At 30.4% G+C, this 24,867-nt stretch overlaps 1 protein-coding gene across 1 annotated transcript in view; it reads right to left on the bottom strand.

Annotated features, from left to right (window-relative positions):
• Window positions 1-24,867, bottom strand: part of LOC136982004 (guanine nucleotide-binding protein subunit beta-5-like) — a 61,540-nt gene that overhangs the window by 24,212 nt on the left and 12,461 nt on the right. Inside the window, 4 exon segments of the mRNA XM_067278439.1 lie at window positions 5,105-5,231; window positions 5,353-5,429; window positions 13,177-13,218; window positions 20,066-20,202. Coding sequence (XP_067134540.1) covers window positions 5,105-5,231; window positions 5,353-5,429; window positions 13,177-13,218; window positions 20,066-20,202 — 383 coding nt within the window.

Raw genomic sequence — 24,867 nt, 5'->3', positions numbered from 1 at the left:
TAAACCTGCTTTATTACATAATCGACATACGGCTTTAATGGGCAATTTCTAGCCTGAATTAGTTTGTTAAATTGGGGTTTTACTGTAATAACAGATAATATATGCATAACTGTTATAATATTGAGAATTTTCAGTTAACAGTAAAAAGATCTATTCACCATAAGAAAAATACTGATTAAAGTCCCTGCTTTGATTATTACCTAAGCATGTTTTAATGTAACAACTTTGATGCTGTCCAACTCAAACTACCTTAGAGTCATTGGCCACATTTGATTTCATAGTAGATTCAGGTGTGTAAGGTTACAGTGTATGCAAAGTTTGCATGGTGGATAATTAACAATGAAAAGATAAATGAAAGATATTGCCTTTGTGCATGGAGTAACTTAAGTTATAATACTGATGATTAATTTACATGATTAGTGATTAATGTATGTGATACACAAATGTGTTAAAGTTCATGTATTACTAATCTTCAACTGGAAAAGATGAATTTACTGTACAAAGGCTTGAAATGTGGCATATCATGTGACCATGTTAACAGTAAATCATCTAAAAGAAATAATTATGGTTCATAGATGAATGAAAAAAACAATGCCATAAAGTTTTATTACAGCAATATCAGTGAAACAACATGTTTTTAGATACTTGATATGTTGTATAATATATTGCTAAAATGTTTGCCATGTAATTGTAAAGCTGTCAACAGCTAAGATATGATGTTTATCATTCTATTCTTATTTTGATGATATTAATTAGTTTATGGGTGTGTGTCTTGCAATACTGTAAAACCTTTTTCTGGCCTTATATTTAAACTATGATTATCTAACTGATGAGGGCCATTAAAACCAAGCACCAAAATGTATTTTAGGAGGCATATAAGGCAATAATAGTTTCAATTGTATGATAACTCTTCAATAAAATTAGGTACTACATAATTGTAAAAAGTATATTGTATTATATATATATATAAAAAAGGATTAAAGGCTAATTAATGAATAAAATTTTAAACAAAAAATTTATGCCTTTTTATTCACATTTTTTTTTTTAAAACATTTATTTATTTGGTTACCTGATATCTAATTTTCTTCTCAATTTCTAAAGTCCTTTAAATTTAGTAATTTCACTAATTCTTCAACAATACAATAATAATATGTTAAATATCATTTCATTCATGAAAAGCCTTTCAGTACATTAAGGCTTCTTCAGTTTAAAATTGAACAATTTGTTCCATTTGTAAACAAATTAAAAAATATATATATTTAAATATTAGTAATAAAATATCTTAAAAAGTCATCATGTTACAGAAATAATAATAAAATTAACTATGGAAACCTAAATTAATTCATGTTTCTTCTTCTTTAAGTAAATTTTACACTCAAATTAAATTTGTTTTTTGTAAACTTAATATACATTTGAAATAATGAAATTAAAAAAAACTCACTTTATAAATATATCAAAAATAATTATTCTAAATATACTCATTGCTATAAAACTTAGTACACCAAGAAGTTGTTGTATCCCTGTGAAACTTGACATGTACAGTACATAAGTCTCAAGCAGATATGGAAATGATTAGAGTTATAGCAGAAATCACATTGCAATGAAATTTCTTCATGAAAATAATATTGATAATACCACTAAACTTGATGAAATCATGATTAAAAAGTATTGGATACAAATGTACAATAATACAACTGTATATGAAAGACTTGTTTTAATGCTTTTGATATATAACTGAATATCATACAAATTTGAATTTTCATCAATAGTTCATGTAACTCTAAATATAACTAAAAGTAAACAGGGCATTGCATTCACAACTACGTTTTTGTTATGTTGAGAATTTACAACATAAAAATTACTACAGTAGAGAGTCGAAAATCGGAATCAATTGAGGACTGGGGTTGTTCAGATTAGTGATTTGTTCGAATTACCAATTATGTACAAAAAAATATATTAACTTGTCCAATGTTCAAATTTTTCTCCATTGCGTGTCACTTCGTGTTGAATTTTCGTCGATTTTAAGCCTAACGAAAATTTTTATAATAATAATCGAGGCTATCGTATCGTTAAAAATTATTTCTTCATTTTGTACAAACAAAATAAATATATTGAAGAATATAAAAACATGAAAATTATACTTTAGAAGTAAATCTAGTATCAAAAACGTTCGATTCGGCACGACACAGTCCGACTGAAAATCGTTCCGATTACCGGCGATTCTGATTACCGGAGTTCCGATTAACGACACTCTACTGTATATCACTGCTAAACCTTTAATTTCTGGTAAGATACAATACATGAATGAATGTTTTTGATCTTAACCAAGATCATGATGCTGTATAATGGAAGAGTAACATAACTACAAGAATGTGTTTTCATATAACATGCCAAATTTCAAGGTACATTTTTTGATTTCTTGCTAAAAAAATTTGTAATTAAAGATTTTCTTTTCTTTAAGTTATGCTGCAGTTTCTGCACTTGTTCTTGTTTTCTCCTCTTCATCACACTGAAATTTCTTTGCACCTTCCAATAGCCCTTAGGCAAGATGTTTCTCTTCAACGTTGTTTTTCTCAACAGAATTTCATAGTCTATTAGTAGCTTCTTCGAACTTTCTAGACCTCATTTTTCTTTGAATTTCTTCTTCTTTTTTCTTCAGCTTGACTTCAAAAGTATCAATTTTCTTTCTCTCCTAATCAAGTGTTTTTATTTTATCCTCTTCTTTTCTCTCCCTTCCTTCTTGTTCTTTTTACTGCTTTTCTTCTTTCAGTTTGTAAGGAACTGAGTCCGAACGTTATTTTTTATTTTATTATTATTTCCGTTTTATTATCTTTTGTTTGGGGTTTATGTTTATTTAGGACGAAGGTTCCCACCACTCTCTTGTTAGTAATGAAAAATGAAGATAAAACAACTCACGGAGAAATAAGCGCCATAGGAAACATCTTGCGCACTTGCGCTGCCCGGCGGAGGTAACAGTCCGCAGAAAAAAAATGGAGGGGGTAGTCCCCACAATCACTAGTAGAGAAATACTTGATAAACTGTCTTAAACATCCCGGAAAATTATGATAAATATTTTGTAAACGGTTTATAAGCTTTGTCAGAAACTTAAAGCTGCCAGAACAGAAAGTTAATGTTAGCAACTAAGTATGTAAATAAGAGGAGTAACCCAGCTCAAGTGTGACGTCACCTCACAGTATAAAACCCGTACGTTAACCGAAGAAGGAGAGGTGAGTTCCAAATCGAGGCGACTTTGAGAGAGAGGTTAATTCGAAAGCGAAGTATTTTCTGATAGAAGTCCAGATTGATAGTTGGACGATCCAAGGTGTTAAAGAGGAGTTCGATTGACGATTTGACGATATCGAAAGTATTGAGGAAATAGTTTTCTTCGTATAGTGAGGTGACGGATAGACGTTTAATTAGTAAGAGATTTTGTTCATAGTTTCTAAGTATTTGATTTGTCGAATTTCAAAGGGGAATTACTATTAAGTTAAGCTAAGTAGCTAAGTTTATTGTCGGGTTGACTTGTTGATTTTCGTTAATAAATTTTGTTTGGAATTATTGACATTTGTACGTAGTACGTTCTAGTTATTAATTAAATATATTTGAACTTTTGATTTGACTTGATATTTGTTGTTATTATTACTAATTTTTCGGTGCACGCTTAAAAGCCCAGGCCTGGCAAACTAATCTCGAATCCGCGTAAAGTACCCATTAGGTTAACGGAAGTTTTACCGAGCGTAATTATAGTCGGTTTCCTAAGCTACTAAAATTAAGTACTTTACAAGTTTACTTTACTTGTCCAAAAAGACCTTGTAAGTAGCATTAGCATTGTGGGCCAACCCACGTAACTTCTTTGTCACTGGCACCAAAAAAGCATTATTGTTGTATACATGAAGTGCATCTTTTACTAACAATCAATTCATCATTCATTCTGACACAGAAACTCTGTCTTCTGTAAGAACCCATCTAGAAATGAAAAACCCTCTTTCAACATCTGGGCTGTATTCTGGCCACCGTCTCTCACAAGCTGGTTGCTGATTGGCTAATCATTTGTTTATGTCTCGAGAGATCATCGCGTCTCTCCAAACGTGATTCTGGACAACTTTTTCTCTTGAAAATTCTCGTTTTGCAGAGACAAGCGGATAGTTGTCTTTCGACCAGTCTTTTGTCTTTTGCCTCGATTTCATTATATCCAATATGGATGACTGGATGCTACTCGCACTGCACAATCGTATTAGAGAACGTTCTCTATCCCAGGAAAGAACGAAAAAGAAGATGCTTCAGATTTTTTTCCCAGTGCCTACTTGAAAATTCCACTGCTTCCATTTTTTTAATTATCCTACATCAATTACTAAACTATTGAATATGATGTTAATATAACTTAGTTAAGGAGAAATTAAATGGTAATATTTCGAAAAATATCTAAGTACGCACGCTTTTCTAACTTAGGTTATTAAAATTATTATTTTTTAAGAGACAAATTGACATTACAATCTGTATAAACACTATAAAACAAAAACATATTGTAAAAGCCTTACTGTCCTTAATTTGAATATTGTTGTGTATTTTTACTTGGACTTCACATATTAATAGGACTTTATACTGTTACTAGAACTTATGTTAGCCTATATACACGAACAGTACATGTGTAGATGGCAGTGTGGTGCACAGTCACATGATAAGGCGTTTGGAGGCGTGCTAATTGCTATTTTGCTTCTGAGCACATTTGGAAAAAAAAATTTCACATGGGTAGTGAAAAAAGCGAGTTTGCCTCAGAAAAAGCTAAAAAAGAGAGTCACTTTAAGCCCTGTTCTTTGACAACGCTCTAGAAACAAGAAGCAGCTTTACACGGAGAGAAAACAATAATGCATTTTCCAAATGCTAATACTAAACCTGAAGTAGGTTTATGAATAAACCAAAAACATGTGCTTGTTTATCTTAAATAAACCCAAGCTAGAAAAGTATGAAAGGAATGGTTTTCATGTTAGTTGTTCCAGTATTAGTACTTTAAACTACAGTGCTGATGTTCATAGTTAACTTTAATTAATTATAAATATTAAATAAAACTATATGCATGTTAGTAAACGTTAAATTCATAATTTACCTGCTGATCAGAATTAGGAAACAGACAGCAAGACATATAGCTTGTATGGGTACCAACTGCTTTTTTCTTACTTGAAACATCTTCTTCAAAACTTAGAGGATATACAGTTACTTTATTGTCTAAACCACTAAAAAATAATTGACAAAATAAATAAAAAATACATGTCAATAAATGCATTTTTAAACATTTCAGCTGTAGGAAATATCAAACTTCACTTTTTAAAACCAACAATACATTAAAGTACTTACCCACATGCTACCATGTTTCCTGATGGAGCATAAGCACAGGCCATAACCCAAGTTGTAGGCATAGTGACTGCATGTTCCTAAATTAAAAAATTTCTTTCAGTAACAATAGTTAAAAATAAGCAAGCTTTTGACATCAATCATAATTTATTTATTAAAGCTGATATATCACCATTACTATAGTCCACTTGCCTTAAAATAAATGCCAATAAAGTGAATTCTCAAACTGATGCAAATTTTGCCATTGACACAACCAGGGCTGTGGAGTCGGAGTCGTGGAGTTTTGGTATTTTAGACGGCTTGGGAGTCGTCAAAAATCCCCCCGACTCTGACTCCTTTTCACTTTCCCAACTTGTTATGTATATAAAAAACAAAAAAGTATTTCAATCGTGTCACTATTTGACTCTCCGAGTTTTTTTGCAAATCTATACGTTTGGAGATCTCTCGAACCCAAAAAATGTCAAATAAAGGAAAAAATTCGTGCGTCTACGCACATATGTTGGCATCTAATTTGTTTAATTTTTTTATTCTGCTCTGAACAATTAAACAATATCTCAGAATGAGTAAAGTTTAAGAAACAAAATTTGACACAGTAGCATGTGTATAAAGGGCATTAATGCTATTAAATTTTGGTTCTTTATTAAAGGTCGACAGGGTAGACACACAGAAGGGGATCACGCGTCATATCTCCAGTGTGGTCGGACTTAATGAATATTTTACTCGTTATTAGCATTCGCAATCTTATAATATAATCGAGATGGGTTAATAATAATAATAATACTGTAATAATGATGATAAGCTCAGAGTTCAAACGGTTAAGAGTTGAAATTTGGTACACAGTTAGGATACATCATAAGAATGTACACTAAGAAGGAATTTTTCGAAATTCCTCTCGCGGGGGGAAGAGGGAGAGGGTTAAGGATTACCCCGAAGAACTCCGTTTCTACCGTGCTATTTTAGATGCGGTATTCTGCGTTTTTGTGAAAAATCGAACATACTTTTAGACCCATCTAAAAATTCTCTAATTAGTCTCGGAAAAGAGAAAACCTAATTCTTGCACCCAGTGAAAATGAGTAAAATCAGCTATAATCTAAATTTCTTAATTTTCGTTATCGTTACTTTTTGCCTGAGCAACATCTGGCTCATCTGCTAGTTTTTTTTTTATTTTTTTTATAAAACTCGTCTCTATCTTCAAAATTAAGCTTGAGTTCTAATATGAGAACAGACAGAAAAGGAAATCTTACAAAATTTGAAGATGATATTTATTATGCACTGGAAAAAATAAATCACATTGACCACTCTTCGAGTTTGGATGTTAAAACGGCAATACTGCACTATCCAGACATTATCCAAAATACAACATTGATTGTCACGGCATTGTCACCAACCAAGTTTCGGTAGAGCGTTTATTTTCCGCTCTTAAAATTATTAAATATGATTTAAGAACTTCGGTGAATGCTGACTTAATAGAAATGATTTTTTTGTAAGGAGTAATTCAGTTTATAACAGAGATGAAAAATAATAAATTAATCAACGTGGCAAAATAAGCAACCTGTTTTTTACCAGTCTAAATGTTATATTTCTCATTCTTGACTTAGTTTAATGTATCTGTATACTTATATATTATCCAATATACTCGTATATTACGTACTGTACAACATTTTTATTAAACTAATTTGTTTGTATAAGAATGTATTTACTATTTTTATTCATACACGCTTACCAAATACCAATGCCATCATCAAACAAGTCAATAAATGTGAACTTATATATTCGGTAGATGTGTCAAATTTTAATGTTTAATTAATTTTTTAAAATCATTTTATTTTGTATTTTTTAAAAATAATCAGAATCGTCGTCGTTATTACTTTCCCAGCTGTTATACAGTAAGGCCTATAACAAAGGAAAAGAATGACGATCAGTCAAAAAATGATTTTCTCAGATTTTTACGCTTTTGGACTCGGAAAGCTTCGAAACGTAGAGAAGTGCAAAAGCATTCAGAATTTTTTCTGCACGCACGGTTGTTAGAATGTGTACCAACCGATTTAGTTCAACCATTTTCAAGCTTAATAACTCCTGTGTTAAACCATCCGACTCCGATTCAAAATCGTGCCTCCCGTACAGTCTAACATTCGTACATACAGAAAAAAAAAACCGAATCTTTTGCAAATCTCGACATTTCGAGGTGCCCCGAGTCCAAAAATGCAAAAATTTAGGGTGGGATCATTTTTTGAACTATCGCTACACTTTTCCTCTGTTATATATAACAACAGAAAAGTAAAAATTATCGTATTGACTCATTACTTAGAGGCATATTTTAGCTTTGGAATAAAAAAGTTTCTACGTTCTATCTTTATTAGAACTATATTTATTGATGCCAATATTCTGAGGTCATGTGATGATGTCAGAATTTTCGGGTCTACTTTGTTAACAAGTCCGCCCTTGGTCGAAGTCGGAGTCAAATTGTAAGAAAAAGTCAAAATCAAAGTCGGAGTCGGGAGTCGTGTAAAAATCTACCGGTACACAACATTAACTTTCATGTGATAAAGTGAACAAAGAAAATAACAAAAATTTTACCAGAAGTTGTTATATCAAACTAAATTATTTTCACAATCTCCAAGAAATAAGTTAACACTATTTCCAATCATGATTTTATTATTCATGCTGAAAAGTATAAAAAACAAAGTGGTATTGTAATAAATGTTCTATTTTGAGTAGAATATATTTTCTCCTAGTAAGCAAAGACATGCTTGACCTCTGATTGTAACGCTCTTCAAACATCTGGTTGTAGCAGACCATTTTACCCACTCTGAAAACAGGGGTTAAAGTTTAAGAATGTCCACCTTTTCAAATGAATGCAGTCCCATGCAAACACATGCTAGTGTGCATATGGAGATGCATACATGATATGAGATTAAGCTATTTTACACCAAATTGGCTCCTTTATTTACTCTTTTGGTGCAAAAAAACATTTTCTACTTTTTTGACCAATCTTCAAAGGATCATTAACCTTAGTTTTATTTCCAGTAAAATCTTAAAAACAACAAATGTTTTTAAACAGTTTAACTGTCCTGCTTCAGGTAAGTTGTGTGTGTTCCATTTAGAATGTTCATTCTATCACATTCTACATTTGATTTGAATGAAAACTTCAAATATTTTTGCAATTTACAAATTACATTTACCTAATTAAATTTTTACAACTAAGGTATTCTATTTAAATTTTATATTAACAAAATTCAAAAACTTTCATCATTTTTACGATATTACTAGAAATAAAATTAAGATTAATGATGTGATTTAAATCTTCAACAGACAAAAAAAAAAAAAAATTACAGATTTCTTTCAGCTTTGTTTTAATTAACCACTCTGATATGAGGCTCCACACTTCAATAGTGAATATCATCTCCTCCTCATTTTGTTTGATTTGAAAATCATTTAATCATTAATTTAATTTTGTACATAAATTTAATTTTATTTAACTTTATTTGGTAAATTAATTCAAAATATTATAATTTAGAGATTTTGATTACCTGTTAATCCTTAATTCCATAAATTATATAACACAATTATATACCTTCACTCTGAAAATTGTTAATATGATTTTTTGATAAAGCAAACAAACTACTGTTTCCCTAGTAATTTGTATTAATGCAAGTTAACTGTATTTGCAAATTAACTTCCTTTTATGAATTCAGTTCTCTAATATTTAAAAACTCATTTTTATTACAGAATTATTAAAAATAAAGTCAATAACATAGTTTAAAAAACTTCTTTCTAGAGAATAATGAATAATATATCGCATCACAGATGTTCAGTTTAATATCTTATTAAAGTTTACCCAAAATGATAGTAGACAACAGATGACACCACTTGGTAGTGCCAAAATAGTCTGTAGTGAGAAGTCTTTGAATTAGGTTTACTTATCATGAAACAAAATCTAGTGTTGCAATCCAATGATCATTTCAAAACAAGTTTCAGAAGTATTCACCCTCTAGAAACTCAATTCGTAGGTGATATAAACAGTTCACAGTGGATAGGTGCATTTGTAAATGTAAAAAAACAGAGTCCAAGCAGTGATGATGCAACAGTGGAATATGTGTGGGAAGCAATACCTCAACAATTTTCATTATTCAAGCAGCAAGCATTTTCAGCAAGATTTAGTTATTCTTTTTTAAAAAAAAAAGTATAAAAAACAAATACGATAGAAATGGTTGGCTATTCTTTTAACTTTAACAAAAAATATTATGGAAAAATTATCCACTACAGTGGTAAAATTTGAAAATAAAAATATAATACAGGTTGAACTTCCTTCAACTCGGGGGCTTGAGTTTCTTCTTTCATTTCCCGACGATCGTTTATGGCCATATTTTTCTTTGCAGCAGAAGCAGAATGACGGCTTTGCGCTCCGAAGCAAAACATGACCATAAACAATCGTTGGGAAACAAAAGAAGAAACTCGAACCCCCGAGTTGAAGAAAATGACTCCTTCCAATCGAGAAACACTTAGAAGATTAAAAGATATCTTCAGCAATGCCAGCAGAAAGATATAAAAGGTTGAACTTCCTTAATCCAGCAACTTTTTCTGAAACCTAGCCATTACCAGATTACAGAAAATGTCAGACTACAAAAACTGACCTTTAAGGATAATCACCTATATAACAATATTCTTATTCCATATGCATATTGCAATAATTCTTCTGGGACTGCATAATATAACTAAACACCTACTTTGGCTGCACTATTTAAAGGTTTTTGAGTAGGTGTTTAGGCATATTGCAATGTTATCAAACTTAGAATCAAACTTAAAATAGGAAATAATACAATCATTAGCACTCTAAACAAGGTTTTTATTACTTTATATAACAAAGCTCAAAACCTGAAATTTGTAGTATCTGTAACTCAGATTACATCAGAAGTCAGCAAGGTCTTCATGAACAGTGTTATCTCAGAATCAGCAATGCCTTCAAAGTATACAAGTCATCAGGTGTGTGTACAGTACATGGAGGCATAGAACGTGCAGTAAAATGGATTTTCTATGTCAGAATGTGTTAACAGTGTTTTAGCAACATTCTTCAATGACTATTGCAATATAGCTTATTACTAGTACATTGGCTTTCTTTAATTAGTTTTCTTTGAAACAAACACAACAGATCTATAAATTAGTGGTGGCAGATTCAAAACATGCCAGACTGTGGGAGTTAATGGATTGCAAATTGCTGGTTAAAGAGATTCAACTTCTACTAATCATTTTTTCTGATACCCCACATCAGGATCCCCATTCCTTCTGAGTCATGCCCATAAAGCCATTGCATCTACCTACTTACTGCACTGGCAGGAAGCCTGCATCAGAAGTCCATGGAAATAAGCAAACAAAATGAGTATGGAAGTTGGAATTCCCCAATCAACAATCTAGTATATTCTCAAATCTGAATCTCAGTGCAATTGTAAAAATTTAATTTGCTACCTCTTTTCATTTATTTAATTATAAGCTCAAATCATAAGAAATGTTTATACTTATTGACTTCATTTTGAATGACCCTGTATATATAATGAAACTGATTAAAAGAAAATTAATAATCCTACTAACTACTACTAAACAGGTTACAAAGATAATAAAATTAGTTAAATGAAAACTAATTTCATTATGTATACAACAATTTCAATTACATTGTAGTATTTAGATAGAAATTAAACTATATTATTTAATATGAAGAGTATCAAATTAATTCCACTGTAACTTCAACAACACTTTGCTGATATTGATCACTTCTCAACACAATCTACCCTTCACATAAACACTTATTCCACTGCTCTACCAGCTTTGAGTAGCCAGCAAGACAATATGTGCTCCCAAAAATCAACTGATCCCTTCTGAAATAACGCTAGTCACTTGTGTGAGATTGCCAATGAGGATGCAATTGTCTGGACTGATGAGAGTCTGAAAAGGATCATATGTGGGTGTGATCAGCACTGAGACAGACTCTACAGTTATAATAAACTGTTTATTTGACAGAAAAGGAGCTTACAAGATTTCCACAATTTTGGAAGTTCTAATTTGGCAGCATCCTCTGGGCCTTCCTCTCTTTTCCAAGATAGTCTCAAATGAAGAAGCGTTCATGGTTCGTGAATGAGTTCCATGTTCTGACGGCTCCAGGATGATGTGGTCAACTCCCAATGATGCAAAGAAATCAATCCAAGGAAGGGAGATGTAGACAAAGATGGGCACAAGACACACACACAACAATTGGTCCGACACTTGAAACGTTCAGGAGAAGAAGCTATTGCATTCTGAAAATCCCAGGTTTTTATTAATTTCTGTCTTTGATTGCTCATTCTGATTAGTTGCTTTTCCTTGTTCTTGCTTTCCAAGTGGTTAATCACTGATTTCTAGGTTACTAGATCTCAGATAAAATCAAAGGAGAGGTCAAAGTCAACATTTAACTCAATTCCAACTGGAGATGGTCAATCTTAGGATTTACATTCTTCTATTGTTTATATGTCCACATCATGTTTTCATACAAAAAAATTATTTCTAGCTTCTCTTTTCCTTAATGCAAATTTTTGTAAGGGTTTGGACTTGTCCAGAGCCTCCTGTCAGAGCACCTGATATTCTAAAATCCCAAATTTCTTGAATTACTTCTTAAGCTGATTAATACTAAACAAAAAACAAAACTCATAAATCAGCAGATACTTTATACAACTGAAGTGAATGTTTCTGGCCTTCTTAAAGAAGTCATTCCAGGCTGTTACAATTATAACCAATTTAATACATATTTTTATATTCTGAGTAAACAGAATATAAAAATTTTAAAAATTAATTCCTTTTAGTTAACACAGTCTCTTAGTTTTTAAAATGCAGTTGTTCCGAACTTCTATTCATTAAACTGTTCTTAGAATATGGCAGTATCTAAAGGTTGTAATGTTAAACAGATGATGACTCTAAAAGAGTTGAAATATTTTTTTTTAAATAAAGAATTTCTGGTAAATGTAGTAGTACTTGTGGATAATGTATTACTTTTAGTGTTTGAAGGTTCTTAAAACAAAAAAAGTAATGTTATTTTCCTAATCAACAATAAATTTTATTATGATAAACTGATATTAAAACTGTTTACAAGTTATAATACAGAAGTCTGTTTTCAAAGTCACAATTACAATTCTACAATGATTACATTAAATGAGGGTTATAAAATTCCTACCAAAAGTATTAAATTTGTATACAGAAGGGTGCAAAAGTAGATATAGAATTGAGAATCTGAGAAATACAAATGTTTGGCATTGATTATTATTATTTTTTATTATCTTTCATTACTTCATATTCCTTATTTCTGATTTAATTTATACATAAAAATAAATGTTTTTTCTTCCTATTTTCTCCCTAAATGTTTTTTTTCATAACAACAATTGTGTAGCTACTTTTGTACCCCCCCTGTATAATAAAAATAAATATATTAAGTATAGTTTAATCAAAAATTAATTCGATTATATGACATTTGTTTATCTAACACTATATTTAATTTAGTTTTAATTAGTTAATTTTACAGAAAATTCTATTTTAGTATTTTGAGCCTCCTATACACACAAACTTTTTATTCTTTGTTGTTGTTATTATTAATTTCTTTGTCTTTTTATTAAATCACATAATAAATTTAACACTAACTTCACAGTTCAAAATTTTCTATTTAATATGATTTTCAATACTTCATTATTAATAAACCCATCAACAAAATATCAATATATTCAATATTTAATAAGTAATATTCATCCAGGAGAAATTCAGATAATTTAAATATCAGATAACATAGACAATACTGAGATAAATTCTACTTACTTTGTTAGTAGTAAATGCATCCCAAATAATCATTTTTCCATCCTGTATGTAAGCAAAAAATAACTGTATTTTTCTATTAATTATAAATATAAAAAGTAATTTTTATAACACAATTTATGAATAATTTAAATCTATATTTTCAAAACAAAATTACTTATAAAAAATAATTTATATAAAATTGTATAAAACTTAGTATTATCTCTGAATGATTAGGCTATCATTTTGGCATATCATCTTGCTTTAATCAAAATCAGATTTGTTTTGTTGTTTGTTTATAAACTGTATTCAACAATAAACTTCTAAACAGATGGTACAGCTATGGAACTTACTAACACTTCCAATTTATAACTTCCTGTTGTTGCAAGAGTATTTCTACAAATATTTTTTATGATGTTTTGAGATAACGAGTGAAAATTTACATCCTAAAAATACGTAAGGAACAGTATGTTGTGTTAATTTCATAGATCAACCACCCAACGATCCCAACAGTCCAAAATAATCCAAAGATGGTATCCACTCTATACCATCATTGCTTCCTCATAAATCTAAAGAAAATATAAAAGATAAAATAGAATGCTACAATTGCTATAAAAGATGAAATCCAGATAATTCTTTCAAAAATGTTAAAGAACAAAAGACAGCTGAACAGTCTTCTAATAATTCCACACAGAAAAAAAGCACCAAGGAACCAGCATATCATTTGCAAAATAATGAAGCTGAATCTTCACTCTGTACAGTAGAGAGTCGTTAATCCGAACCCCTGTAATCAAAACGATTTTCAGTCGGACTGTGTCGTGCCGAATCGAACGTTTTTGATACTAGATTTACTTCTAAAGTATAATTTTCATGTTTTTATATTCTTCAATATATTTATTTTGTTTGTACAAAATGCAGAAATAATTTTTAACGATACGATAGCCTCGATTATTATATAAAAATTTTCGTTAGACTTAAAATCGACGAAAATTCAACACGAAGTGACACGCGACGGAGAAAAATTTCAACATGGGACAGGTTAATATATTTTTTCGTACATAATCGGTTATCCGAACAAATCACTAATCTGAACAACCCCATTCCCCAATTGATTTGGATTAACGACTCTCTACTGTATTAAATTTAAAAAATGTCATTACATCCAAACAATGGTGAATCTAGAAAACAAAAATGTTTAATGTTCGAACATGATATTATAACTAATATTTAGGAAGATCACTTTCTTTTATGATTTTATAGTTGATTACCAAATAAAGAAATGTTTACCAAACTGTTATGGTTTACCTGCAATTATTCCAGTTATATTAATAAATTTCAACCAAGAAAAGAAAATCAGTCTATGCTGATCTCGATGAAACCGAAAGGGATTTGTTAATAAAGATCTAAGTTTCTGATTTGAAATCAGTGAACTTACAGTTGGGAGGATATTTCATGACAGGATTAATTATACTGTTTACCATTTAACAGTACATTGTACTAAAGAATACAATTAAATGGCCACAAAGGAATATAATTAAAAAAACTTGCCAGATATTTTCAAAGACCTAATGTTTGAAAATATTAAACACATCATTGACTAATTACACTCTTTTAAGCTTTTATATACTTTAAAAGCATCTTTTGTGTAGTTATACATAGTTTGCCTAAGATAAATCCAAATGTCTCAAAATCAATGTGTGATCCAATTTTTAACTATTTAAAAACATCTAATGGATCTGAAATTCCAAATCTTTATAATTGTTTTTATAAATTACTGATATAATTTATAATTATTATTATAAATTATACTAGTACTTTATATTTCTTTATAAATTACTAGTATAATACACAATTACTGGTTCAATCTACAAATGGGATAGCCTTGCTTTCAGTTAGCCATATCCCACAAATCACATTTTTACTGTAATGCACTGCATTCTAGTCCAATGGAATATATCTTGCATTATGATATTTTACAATACAAAAAAACTTGTACACATATTTTATATAACTGAGCAGTAAAATAGTATTCTTTGTAACATTTTTATTTTTTTTAAATTTATGAATTATTTACATTTTTTATTTTAAGTATACATTATTTTCACTATATAATATAAATATATTAAATTTTAGCATTATTGATTTTACAATTTTATATTATTGCACTGCAATTTGAAAAAATTGTAGACCTATAAATTCCCAAAATTAAAAGAGCCAAAAATCCATAAACTTATTTCAAACAAGCAGTAACAAACTTCATGCTAATTTGAGATAATTAAACAAGTGAATTTCATATTAATAAAATAAAATGGAACTTTTCTGATTATTATTCTATAATGTTTGTATTGTTTAAAAAAATTCATAATAGTGGTCCACAAGACTTAAAAATGTGAGCGTGGTGATTAATGAGGTCAGAAAGGTTGGCGACCACTGGACCAGAACAGTAGTGCGCAAACTATTTTCATTTCCAACCCTATTTTGTGTGAAATTTTGTCACAACTCATGGATAGAAAGTAGACTTCTTTTAATCATCAATGTAGTTAAAGTGATATTATTTCTGGGATTTGTGTTTATGTTTCTGCCTTATTAGAGGTCCAAATAAAACACACAATTTTATCAAACAATGGTTTTATTTATGCATACAGGTATAAATATTTATTTAATAAAAAATACTTTTAAAAAACTTTACATCATAAGAATTCAACGTGAGGTATGCTATTCTATTTTTATAAATAATATAATTTCATTTCACTATTTTACTGGTGCCTGATATTTGTTAAAAAAAAAGCCTTATATTTTTTATTGTCAAATAAATTTCTTTGAATTTTTCACTGGACTAGAGCATGCTATGACAAAAGACCTATGAGCAATACACCAATTTTCTTTTATTATTATTATGTTGGGTTTATGCGCTATACTCGGTTGACACCGGTGACTGTACTATGCCAGACCAGAGTCAAGGCATAGCAACCAAAACCAGACAAAAATTAATTAAGTGTGTCAGTGTGTATGTCTGTATTCAGGAATTTCCTAACAATATGACATGTATTCAATATAGTGGCCTTCTGTAGAATGATGTATGTGTTTCTATTCAATTGTAATGTAGCCAGGCTTTTGTGTAGTATGTGTGGTATGACACCTGTAGAGGAGAGAACAACAGGTACCATTACAATAAGCACCTTATCCATCCTCCACAGATGCCGTATTTCCTGAGAGAGTTCTGTGTACTTGCTGATTTTTTCCATGCATGTATTTTGTACATTGTGAGTGTTTGGAATGGATGTCTATAATGTGTGTGATTTTATTGTGTTTGTCAAGGAGTGTGATGTCTGGTTTGTTGTGGTAAATTGTTTTATCTGTGATATGGCTCTGTCATAGTACATTTTGTGTCCGTTGTTTTCCAATACTGTCTCTGAAATGTATTTGTAGTATCATTCCTGGATGTCTAATAATTTGTTGGTTTGCAAGCTCTTGGTGTATTATATTTGCTACTTGATTATGTCTATGTAAATAATCTGTCCGGTCAAGAGCTTGCAACCAGAAGTGATTTGTTGTATGGTTTCTGGCATGATGAGGCATTTTCTGCATGTGTCATTTGTGAGTGTTGTATCTTTGAGTATGTGTTTTCTGTAGTTTTTAGTATTTATGACCTGATCCTGTATGGCAATCATGATGGCATCCCTTCCATCTCCCCAAAAAGGCATCCCCGAGCTAACCAGCTGTTTTATGCAGATTTTCAACAAAATCCTGGGACAGGTTGTAGGGATGCCTGCCATGGAGCATCTTTCAAGCCCACAATTGCTAATAGTGTCTATGCTTTTTATATGTTGTGTCATGTTCATATGATGCAAGTGTAAGTTTAATGGTGTGTCATTTCAGTATGCTAGAGTTACTGCTTTATGTAATTGTGATATTTCTTGTAGAAAAATTTGCAATATCTGTATTTGTTGTTGTTGTTGTTATTGTTATTATTATTATATATAAGACGACTAAAGACAACATGAAGAGCAATGGAAGATACACAACACAAGAACTAACTGTACAGTTAACCTTAACTGAAACTATACAATGCAAATAAGGACACCTATGTGTTGTGTGTGCAATTAGGGGAGAGACTACAATGGCTTTGCTGTGGGATATGAATGAAAGTAAGCAATGGTACATTGTATGTGTCTGGATGAGTTGCTGTGGTGTACAAAACCAGTTGTATCCCTCCAAAATTGTTGTTCTCATTAACCTATCCTTAATGTTCATATATCTGTAAAAATGGAAAATTAAGTGAATAAGCCTTTTGTTCCTCATTCAATCCACATTCTCATCACAAACTGTCCCCAAGGTTGAACCTATGCAGATAGTGCTTGTAGTTGCCATGGCCTGTAAGAAACTGAGTGAGAGTAAAGCTAGGAAAAAATTGTGGAAGAGTCGCAATATGTCAATCCTGTTGATAAGTGCAGGCAAGCCTACTGGTACTGTTGTGGTCCCAGCTGTCTTGCCAAAGAATGGTAATTTGTTTTTTGACATGCATGTCAATGTAAGAAGTAGGAATTTAACTGAAAGTGCTAGTGACTGTAGACTTAGCAGCCAATTTGGCAAGACAGTCAGCAGCCTTGTTTCTGAGGATTCCCACATGACCAGGGACCCATTGAAAATCTACTTTAATGTTGTTATTTAAGTGCCTGAGAATATGATGTATGAGATGCACAAGTTTAATGCAGTTATCAGACCTGACTATCCTGTGTAAAGCTACCTTACTATCTAAGCATTTGCAGTAGTGTACTAAGTGTCTTTTGTCCTGTCTACGCCTAACGTGGATCAAGCTCATATAAATAGCTAATGTATCTCCTATTGGTTTACAGAGAATGATTGATTTCTTGGAAAATGCAATATAGAAGTTACAACTCTCCATTAATGTTGATAAATCTAAAATAATGGTATTCCAAAATGGAAGGAAACATTCCTAAAATGAGAATTGGTACAACCAGAATTGTAAAATAGCTGTTGATGAGTATAAGTATTAAGGTGTTTTTTTTTTTTCAGCCAAATGGACATTTTTCAAAGCATTTAAGATACATTCATAATAAAGTCAGTACTGCTATAGATAAAATAATTAGAGCATGTATATTTGGAAGATTATTATGCTGGAAAGATAAAGTTAAAATTATTTGAGGTATTTATTGCTGCTTCTATTTTGATTGAAGAAAAATTGATATATTCCATGACTGTTGACATATTGCTTTCTTTTCTCTTGATCTTTTTAAGAGCTAGAACAACTTCCTCAGTGCTGCTTATTGTATATTCTGATCTACAACCTATTTAGTTAAGCAAATGAAGTAAGATTCTTTCCATTGTCACAACTTTTGTTTAAATTTTTCTTATGCTGGTCTTATTATCTATACTTAAAATTTTGCAAAAAAAACTAAATTTCTAATTGAATGCCAACAGAACAAAGTTGCCATAAGGGTGTAGGAACTTCCTAGACCTATACAACTATACTTTAGAACAGAATTTCCCAACAGGAAATACTATGCATTTCCAAAAATCTAATCTTCAATGGACAAACAAAACACTGATATTCACCATCACTTTTTCCATGAATCACAAACTAATGGCTTACTGTAAATTCAGATTCAGCATTAAAAACTGAAAGAAACTGGTTGCAGAAATTATTTTCAAAAATTTATACAAACAATAATCTGAAAGTTTTCAAGTACTAGTTCATAATGTTTCTCTCTCTGATCTATTTCATTTTCTTTTTAATCAATGCTTCAAATTTCTTTATGTGAATTTTAACAAAATGCATTTTGTGAATAATATATTGAGAAAAGTTCCAAATTTATTTTGATATTGTTTTATGAGCAAAGAATTAAATAATTCAGCTTATCAACCTAAAATATTGTTCATTCATCCACATACAGTAGAACTTTACTTAACGATCATCTTGCACGAGTATTTCGCATAACGAGCAATGTTTCACATAACGAATGATGAGGAGAGGGGAAGTCCCAAATTGTGCTCATGTGGCATGCTCCATTAGTCTGTGTTTAGCACTCCTTCTGCTAGCATCTTAGTGTCACTTGTGATCACATATTTTTCCAAACTTGTGTTCACACATATTACTTATAAACATCAACAACCATAGTCTGTTATATAATAAACACGCCAAACGATGTGCCAAATTCTTGGGTCATTAAATTTAATGACTGATTCCAAATTAAATTTTAGAAATGTCTGAATTAAAAATTAACTATTTATAATTATTAAATTTAATACGAGACAGAAACATAACTGCCTACCTCTAGTCAAATTAATTAATTTCTAATATTTAATTATAGCCTTTACATAACCAAAGAATTTGGCATATTGTCTGGAGTGTTTATTAAACATATTTTACCTGTGATTTTGTTTTTGTTTCTGCAAATTGAATTCTTATTCCAGGATGGTTCATTCCATGCTAGAAGAAAAGATGACGATGATGCACACTCCTTAACAGTGTATATTGTACAAGTTTTTTTGAATAAACATTATACATAAAACATTTGAGCATTTTTTCGGCGTGGTATGCATTATCGTATTTTACATTAATTTCTATGGGAAAAATTGTTTCTCTTAACGAGTGTTTCGCATTACGAGTAAAACTCTGGAACAAATTATGCTCATTAGTTGAGGTTCCACTGTAATAATATTTAATCCTTACCACTAAGATTCTTCTGGTTCCCAACTCTTTCTTCTTTTTTTTTAATAATGTAATGTTTGTATATATAATTTTACTTTAATTAATATAAAATTACAAAATGAATAAAATATTATAAATATTAGGTTATATAGTATTGTAACAACAATAATCAAAGTATCATTATTTTGAATATGTAAAATAAGATAAACTTTAAAATACAAAAAATATATTTATTATTACCTGTGAAGAACTAACAATATGTCTTTTATCAAGAGACCAATCAGAACATAAAACTTTTCCTTGATGACCTTTTAAAACTCGTCTTGGTTTAATATTTAAATTTGTTATTGGTTCGAGTCGTTGTGCAACAGTTGCTACTAAAAATAAAATAAGATAAAACATTAATTTTTTGTCATATAATTATAAAGTAAATTACTAAATAAAATCAAAATTAAAACTTTATAATTTAACATACTGTTATTTTTTTATATTTTGTTCATGTTGCCACATCAGAAATTTAATTTTTTTTAACAAAAAATATATATTCTGTATATTTATCAAATTTAAGTGTTTTAAAAATTCCTTAAGAATGAGTAGAATATGCATCTGCAAAACTGATGAATGTATGTATATATGTATATACAGTCTAACTCGTTTATAACGTCATCCATGGAACTGACAATTTTTTGACGTTATAACCATGTGTCGTTATCTGCGAAATCTATTATTATCATAATAAATTTATTATCATATGTATAAAAATGCAAACTTCATGTTTAAATCAACTTTATTTACATTATTATGTCTAAGTTTACATCGATGTACAGTCAAACCTGTTTTTGTGTGGTCTTTTTCTGTGCGATTTTTATTTGTGCGATTTTTTTTTGTGCTGTATATGAAAATTTCAATCAAATTGGAACATAATTAACTCCTGTAAAATTTTTAAAAACTCTATTGGTTGTTTTCTATGACATCAGCAGGTTTTTTCATTTTTTATTCAGAAAAATTTTTTTCTCATATGTTTATTTTCGGTCCCCTCTTATTTTAATAGCATAAAACCATAAATATTATGTTATATTTGAACAGATACAGTAAGTTAGCTCCCCTCCAGCTTTAGACTGCAAGTGTGAAATTTCACGCCTTGTTAAATGAAATAACACTTCCTGCAGCTATATTTATCAAATAAAATCATTATTTACGATTATTTTTAACTTTTTAATGTTAGATTCCTATTTAAGTGGAAATAATTAATTAATATAAAAATTAAAATTCTTAGAGGATTTTTTCCCCCATTAGGTGTTGCAGAAAAAGGCCCAAGGAGTTAAAAAAGCAATTCCTAGTTATTTCGTACGGTTTCGAGTTATTTTCTACGTGAGACTTTTTTTATGCGGTTCCTATTCACCGCATAAAAAAAATATTTTTTTAATTGTGTTGCTAAAACTATTTTTTATAGCCACTCGTGAAGTTTCGTGTGATTTTTTTAATGCATTTTCTTTTATGCGGTCCCTATCTCCCGCACAAAAACAAGTTTGACTGTAATTAAAAATTTCAAAAATTACCTTTTATAAGAAATTTCTATAAGTTTCAATAATGGTGAAACTTGCGGTTTTGAGAATAATGTCGAATCAAAAGGCAACAAAAGGTTAAACTAATGTATGCCAATTAAAAATAATTCAATTATTTCTTTATAAACTATTTAATGTAATATGTTATATTAAAAATAATAGGATATTTAACAATTTAGCATAAAGTAATTTAAAAATGAGTAGATAGTAACCAATCGTCACGTTGTTAAAAGTGTAGCAAACCATTAAAAAACAAAAACCTTAAACTTCCAGCAATAAAAAACATTTAATAATAATGTTTTCGACTGTTTTAAACAGCCATCATCAGTTAAAACGAACTTAAACAAAAGAATGCAGAAAAAAGAACTCAAGCAATACAAATATTTAAAAATTCAAAATAATTCCAAAGCAAAAACGCCGTCGTATATTAGAAACTAACAAACAGCGCATGCGCTAAATATCGTAGTAAGAATAAAAATAAAAGTAAAAATAAAAATAAAATAACAAAAATACTGCCGCAAAAATATTTCTATTACAAGAAAGAACGTTATGCATTTCGGTAAAACGACTTCCATGCCGTGGATAAACCGTCTGCGTCTCTATGGTTAATGCAACCCGTGTTAACGTGAGCTTTGTAGATTTCAAGCTTTTCAAGATGTTTCAGCATTTGTTTGTTGGTCGTGGCCCTAATAATAGACGCTTTGTCCCAATGAACGTCGACCTCCTGATGCTTAGCGAAAGCTGCTAGCACAGTAGTATCCAAGCTCTTACTGATGGAGTATCTATGCTCCTTAAGCCTCTGCTTTAAATGTCTCATAGTTGCACCGACGTATACCAGATCTGTATTAAATCGACGATCCTTTAAAGGTATAGAATATACCCCTGTCTTAAAACTCTGGTTCTCTTTTTTCTTGTCGTTTCTCAACAGTCGATATATTGTAGGATTACGTCGATACAACAGGCTTATGTTGTTATTTCTGGCTACTTTCTTAACCATCGTGTGCAAGAAAGGAAAATAATTGAGAATCACTTTTCTTCCTTGATTCATAGGAGGAAGCTGCCGATTTTTTGTCTTCCGATATTTGTCGATAAGCCTATCAATCTCCTTACTCCTATAAGAATTAAGTTACATTCGCACTACAGCATTACAACACGAATATCGGAGTAAGGAGATTGATAGGCTTATCGACAAATATCGGAAGACAAAAAATCGGCAGCTTCCTCCTATGAATCAAGGAAGAAAAGTGATTCTCAATTATTTTCCTTTCTTGCACACGATGGTTAAGAAAGTAGCCAGAAATAACAACATAAGCCTGTTGTATCGACGTAATCCTACAATATATCGACTGTTGAGAAACGACAAGAAAAAAGAGAACCAGAGTTTTAAGACAGGGGTATATTCTATACCTTTAAAGGATCGTCGATTTAATACAGATCTGGTATACGTCGGTGCAACTATGAGACATTTAAAGCAGAGGCTTAAGGAGCATAGATACTCCATCAGTAAGAGCTTGGATACTACTGTGCTAGCAGCTTTCGCTAAGCATCAGGAGGTCGACGTTCATTGGGACAAAGCGTCTATTATTAGGGCCACGACCAACAAACAAATGCTGAAACATCTTGAAAAGCTTGAAATCTACAAAGCTCACGTTAACACGGGTTGCATTAACCATAGAGACGCAGACGGTTTATCCACGGCATGGAAGTCGTTTTACCGAAATGCATAACGTTCTTTCTTGTAATAGAAATATTTTTGTGGCAGTATTTTTGTTATTTTATTTTTATTTTTACTTTTATTTTTATTCTTACTACGATATTTAGCGCATGCGCTGTTTGTTAGTTTCTAATATACGACAGCGTTTTTGCTTTGGAATTATTTTGAATTTTTAAATATTTGTATTGCTTGAGTTCTTTTTTCTGCATTCTTTTGTTTAAGTTCGTTTTAACTGATGATGGCTGTTTAAAACAGTCGAAAACATTATTATTAAATGTTTTTTATTGCTGGAAGTTTAAGGTTTTTGTTTTTTAATAGTTTATTTTCTAGTAGCTAGTTTACTTATTGTGTAGCAAACCTCACCCCACCGAAGTCAGGTGGTGAGAGTACCACCCACAGTCGTTCTAGGAAGTGGACTCTGACCCTAGGGCTAAACACATAGTATTTTCTTTGTGAAATAAAATTTGCAATCTAATTTTGTAAATTTGGGAGTGCTTCAAATATGACGTTAAAACAGGGTTTTATGTCGTTACAAGTGGGTTTTTTAACATAATCTAGTATAGTAAAGTTGTGTGACCGATAAAAATTTGACGTTTACATTAAGGGTTGTCATTATATCCGATGACGTTATAACCAAGTTAGACTGTGTATATATATATATTATATATATATATATATATATATATATACACATATATACGTGTGTGCGTGTATGCGTGTGCTGGATTATCAGATATTTTTCAAAGTATAATGGATTACTGGATATACACTAATTCTCAATTATCAAGTGCCAAATTAACAAACTTCTACTGTATTACTTCAGTAAATGAAATAGAAATAAAATAAAACAACAAAAAATTTGGGTGTTAAGTAGTCATTTATATTTTAGATGAGCAGATTTCATCTTATACAGTATATTCCATTTTTGTGTGTTCCACTTCTTTTATAATTTCATCTATAATGAACAGTTAACGAAAATCAAACAGAACAATAAACGAAAAGTTTGAAATAGTACCTTCTAAACTGCACCCCAGTAATGTCAGGCTTTCAGTGGCCACTTCAGATGTACTGTACAAGGTATGTAATGATATAGATTATGCAAAGGTTTTATTTCCATTTTAACAATTTTTACAACACATTTTCTGGTGCATATTATACACTACTACAGGTTAAACATACAGAATAATAATAATTTTTCCAAAAATTGAAAACAAATAAAGCAATTTTACCATTGCAATTGTATATCATAATTCATAAATAATTCTATAACTACAATTAGATGTTATTATGCTGTGATGATATAAAGTTATGTAGAGTACTCCAAAACCAGAAATTTTAACCAAGAAAAACAGAAGCAATATTAAACTCAAAGTCATAGCTACATTTATTATGTTTATAACCTACAAACATATGGAGAACGTTTTGCTATTCAGTGTGAGAGGTGTGACAACTCCCAAAAAATAAATTTTCTCCAAAATACAAATGCAGACTCTAAAAAATAACATATCACTGTATCTCCAAAGCAAGAGCTAATCGGTCATTTTTATGGAGATTTTTGAATTCAGCAGATGAAAATACATAAGAATATGCTAATTTTGAGCCCAAAACAAAATCATTGTTGTCCAGTGTTATCGACGTAAGGTGAGGCATACCTGTATATAGAAATACTTTGTTCTCCTTTCTGTTTTCTAAGAACATTTTGTATACTCTTTATACCATCATAGAAATACTTATTGTATTTTTATACATTTTTATTGTTGTCA

Source organism: Centruroides vittatus, unplaced genomic scaffold (genome assembly GCF_030686945.1).
Source record: "Centruroides vittatus isolate TY-2023 unplaced genomic scaffold, ASM3068694v2 contig_8, whole genome shotgun sequence".
Classification (NCBI taxonomy): Eukaryota; Metazoa; Arthropoda; class Arachnida; order Scorpiones; family Buthidae; genus Centruroides; species Centruroides vittatus.
Note: the sequence above shows the minus strand (reverse complement) of the source record. Positions and strands in the feature narration are given on the sequence as shown.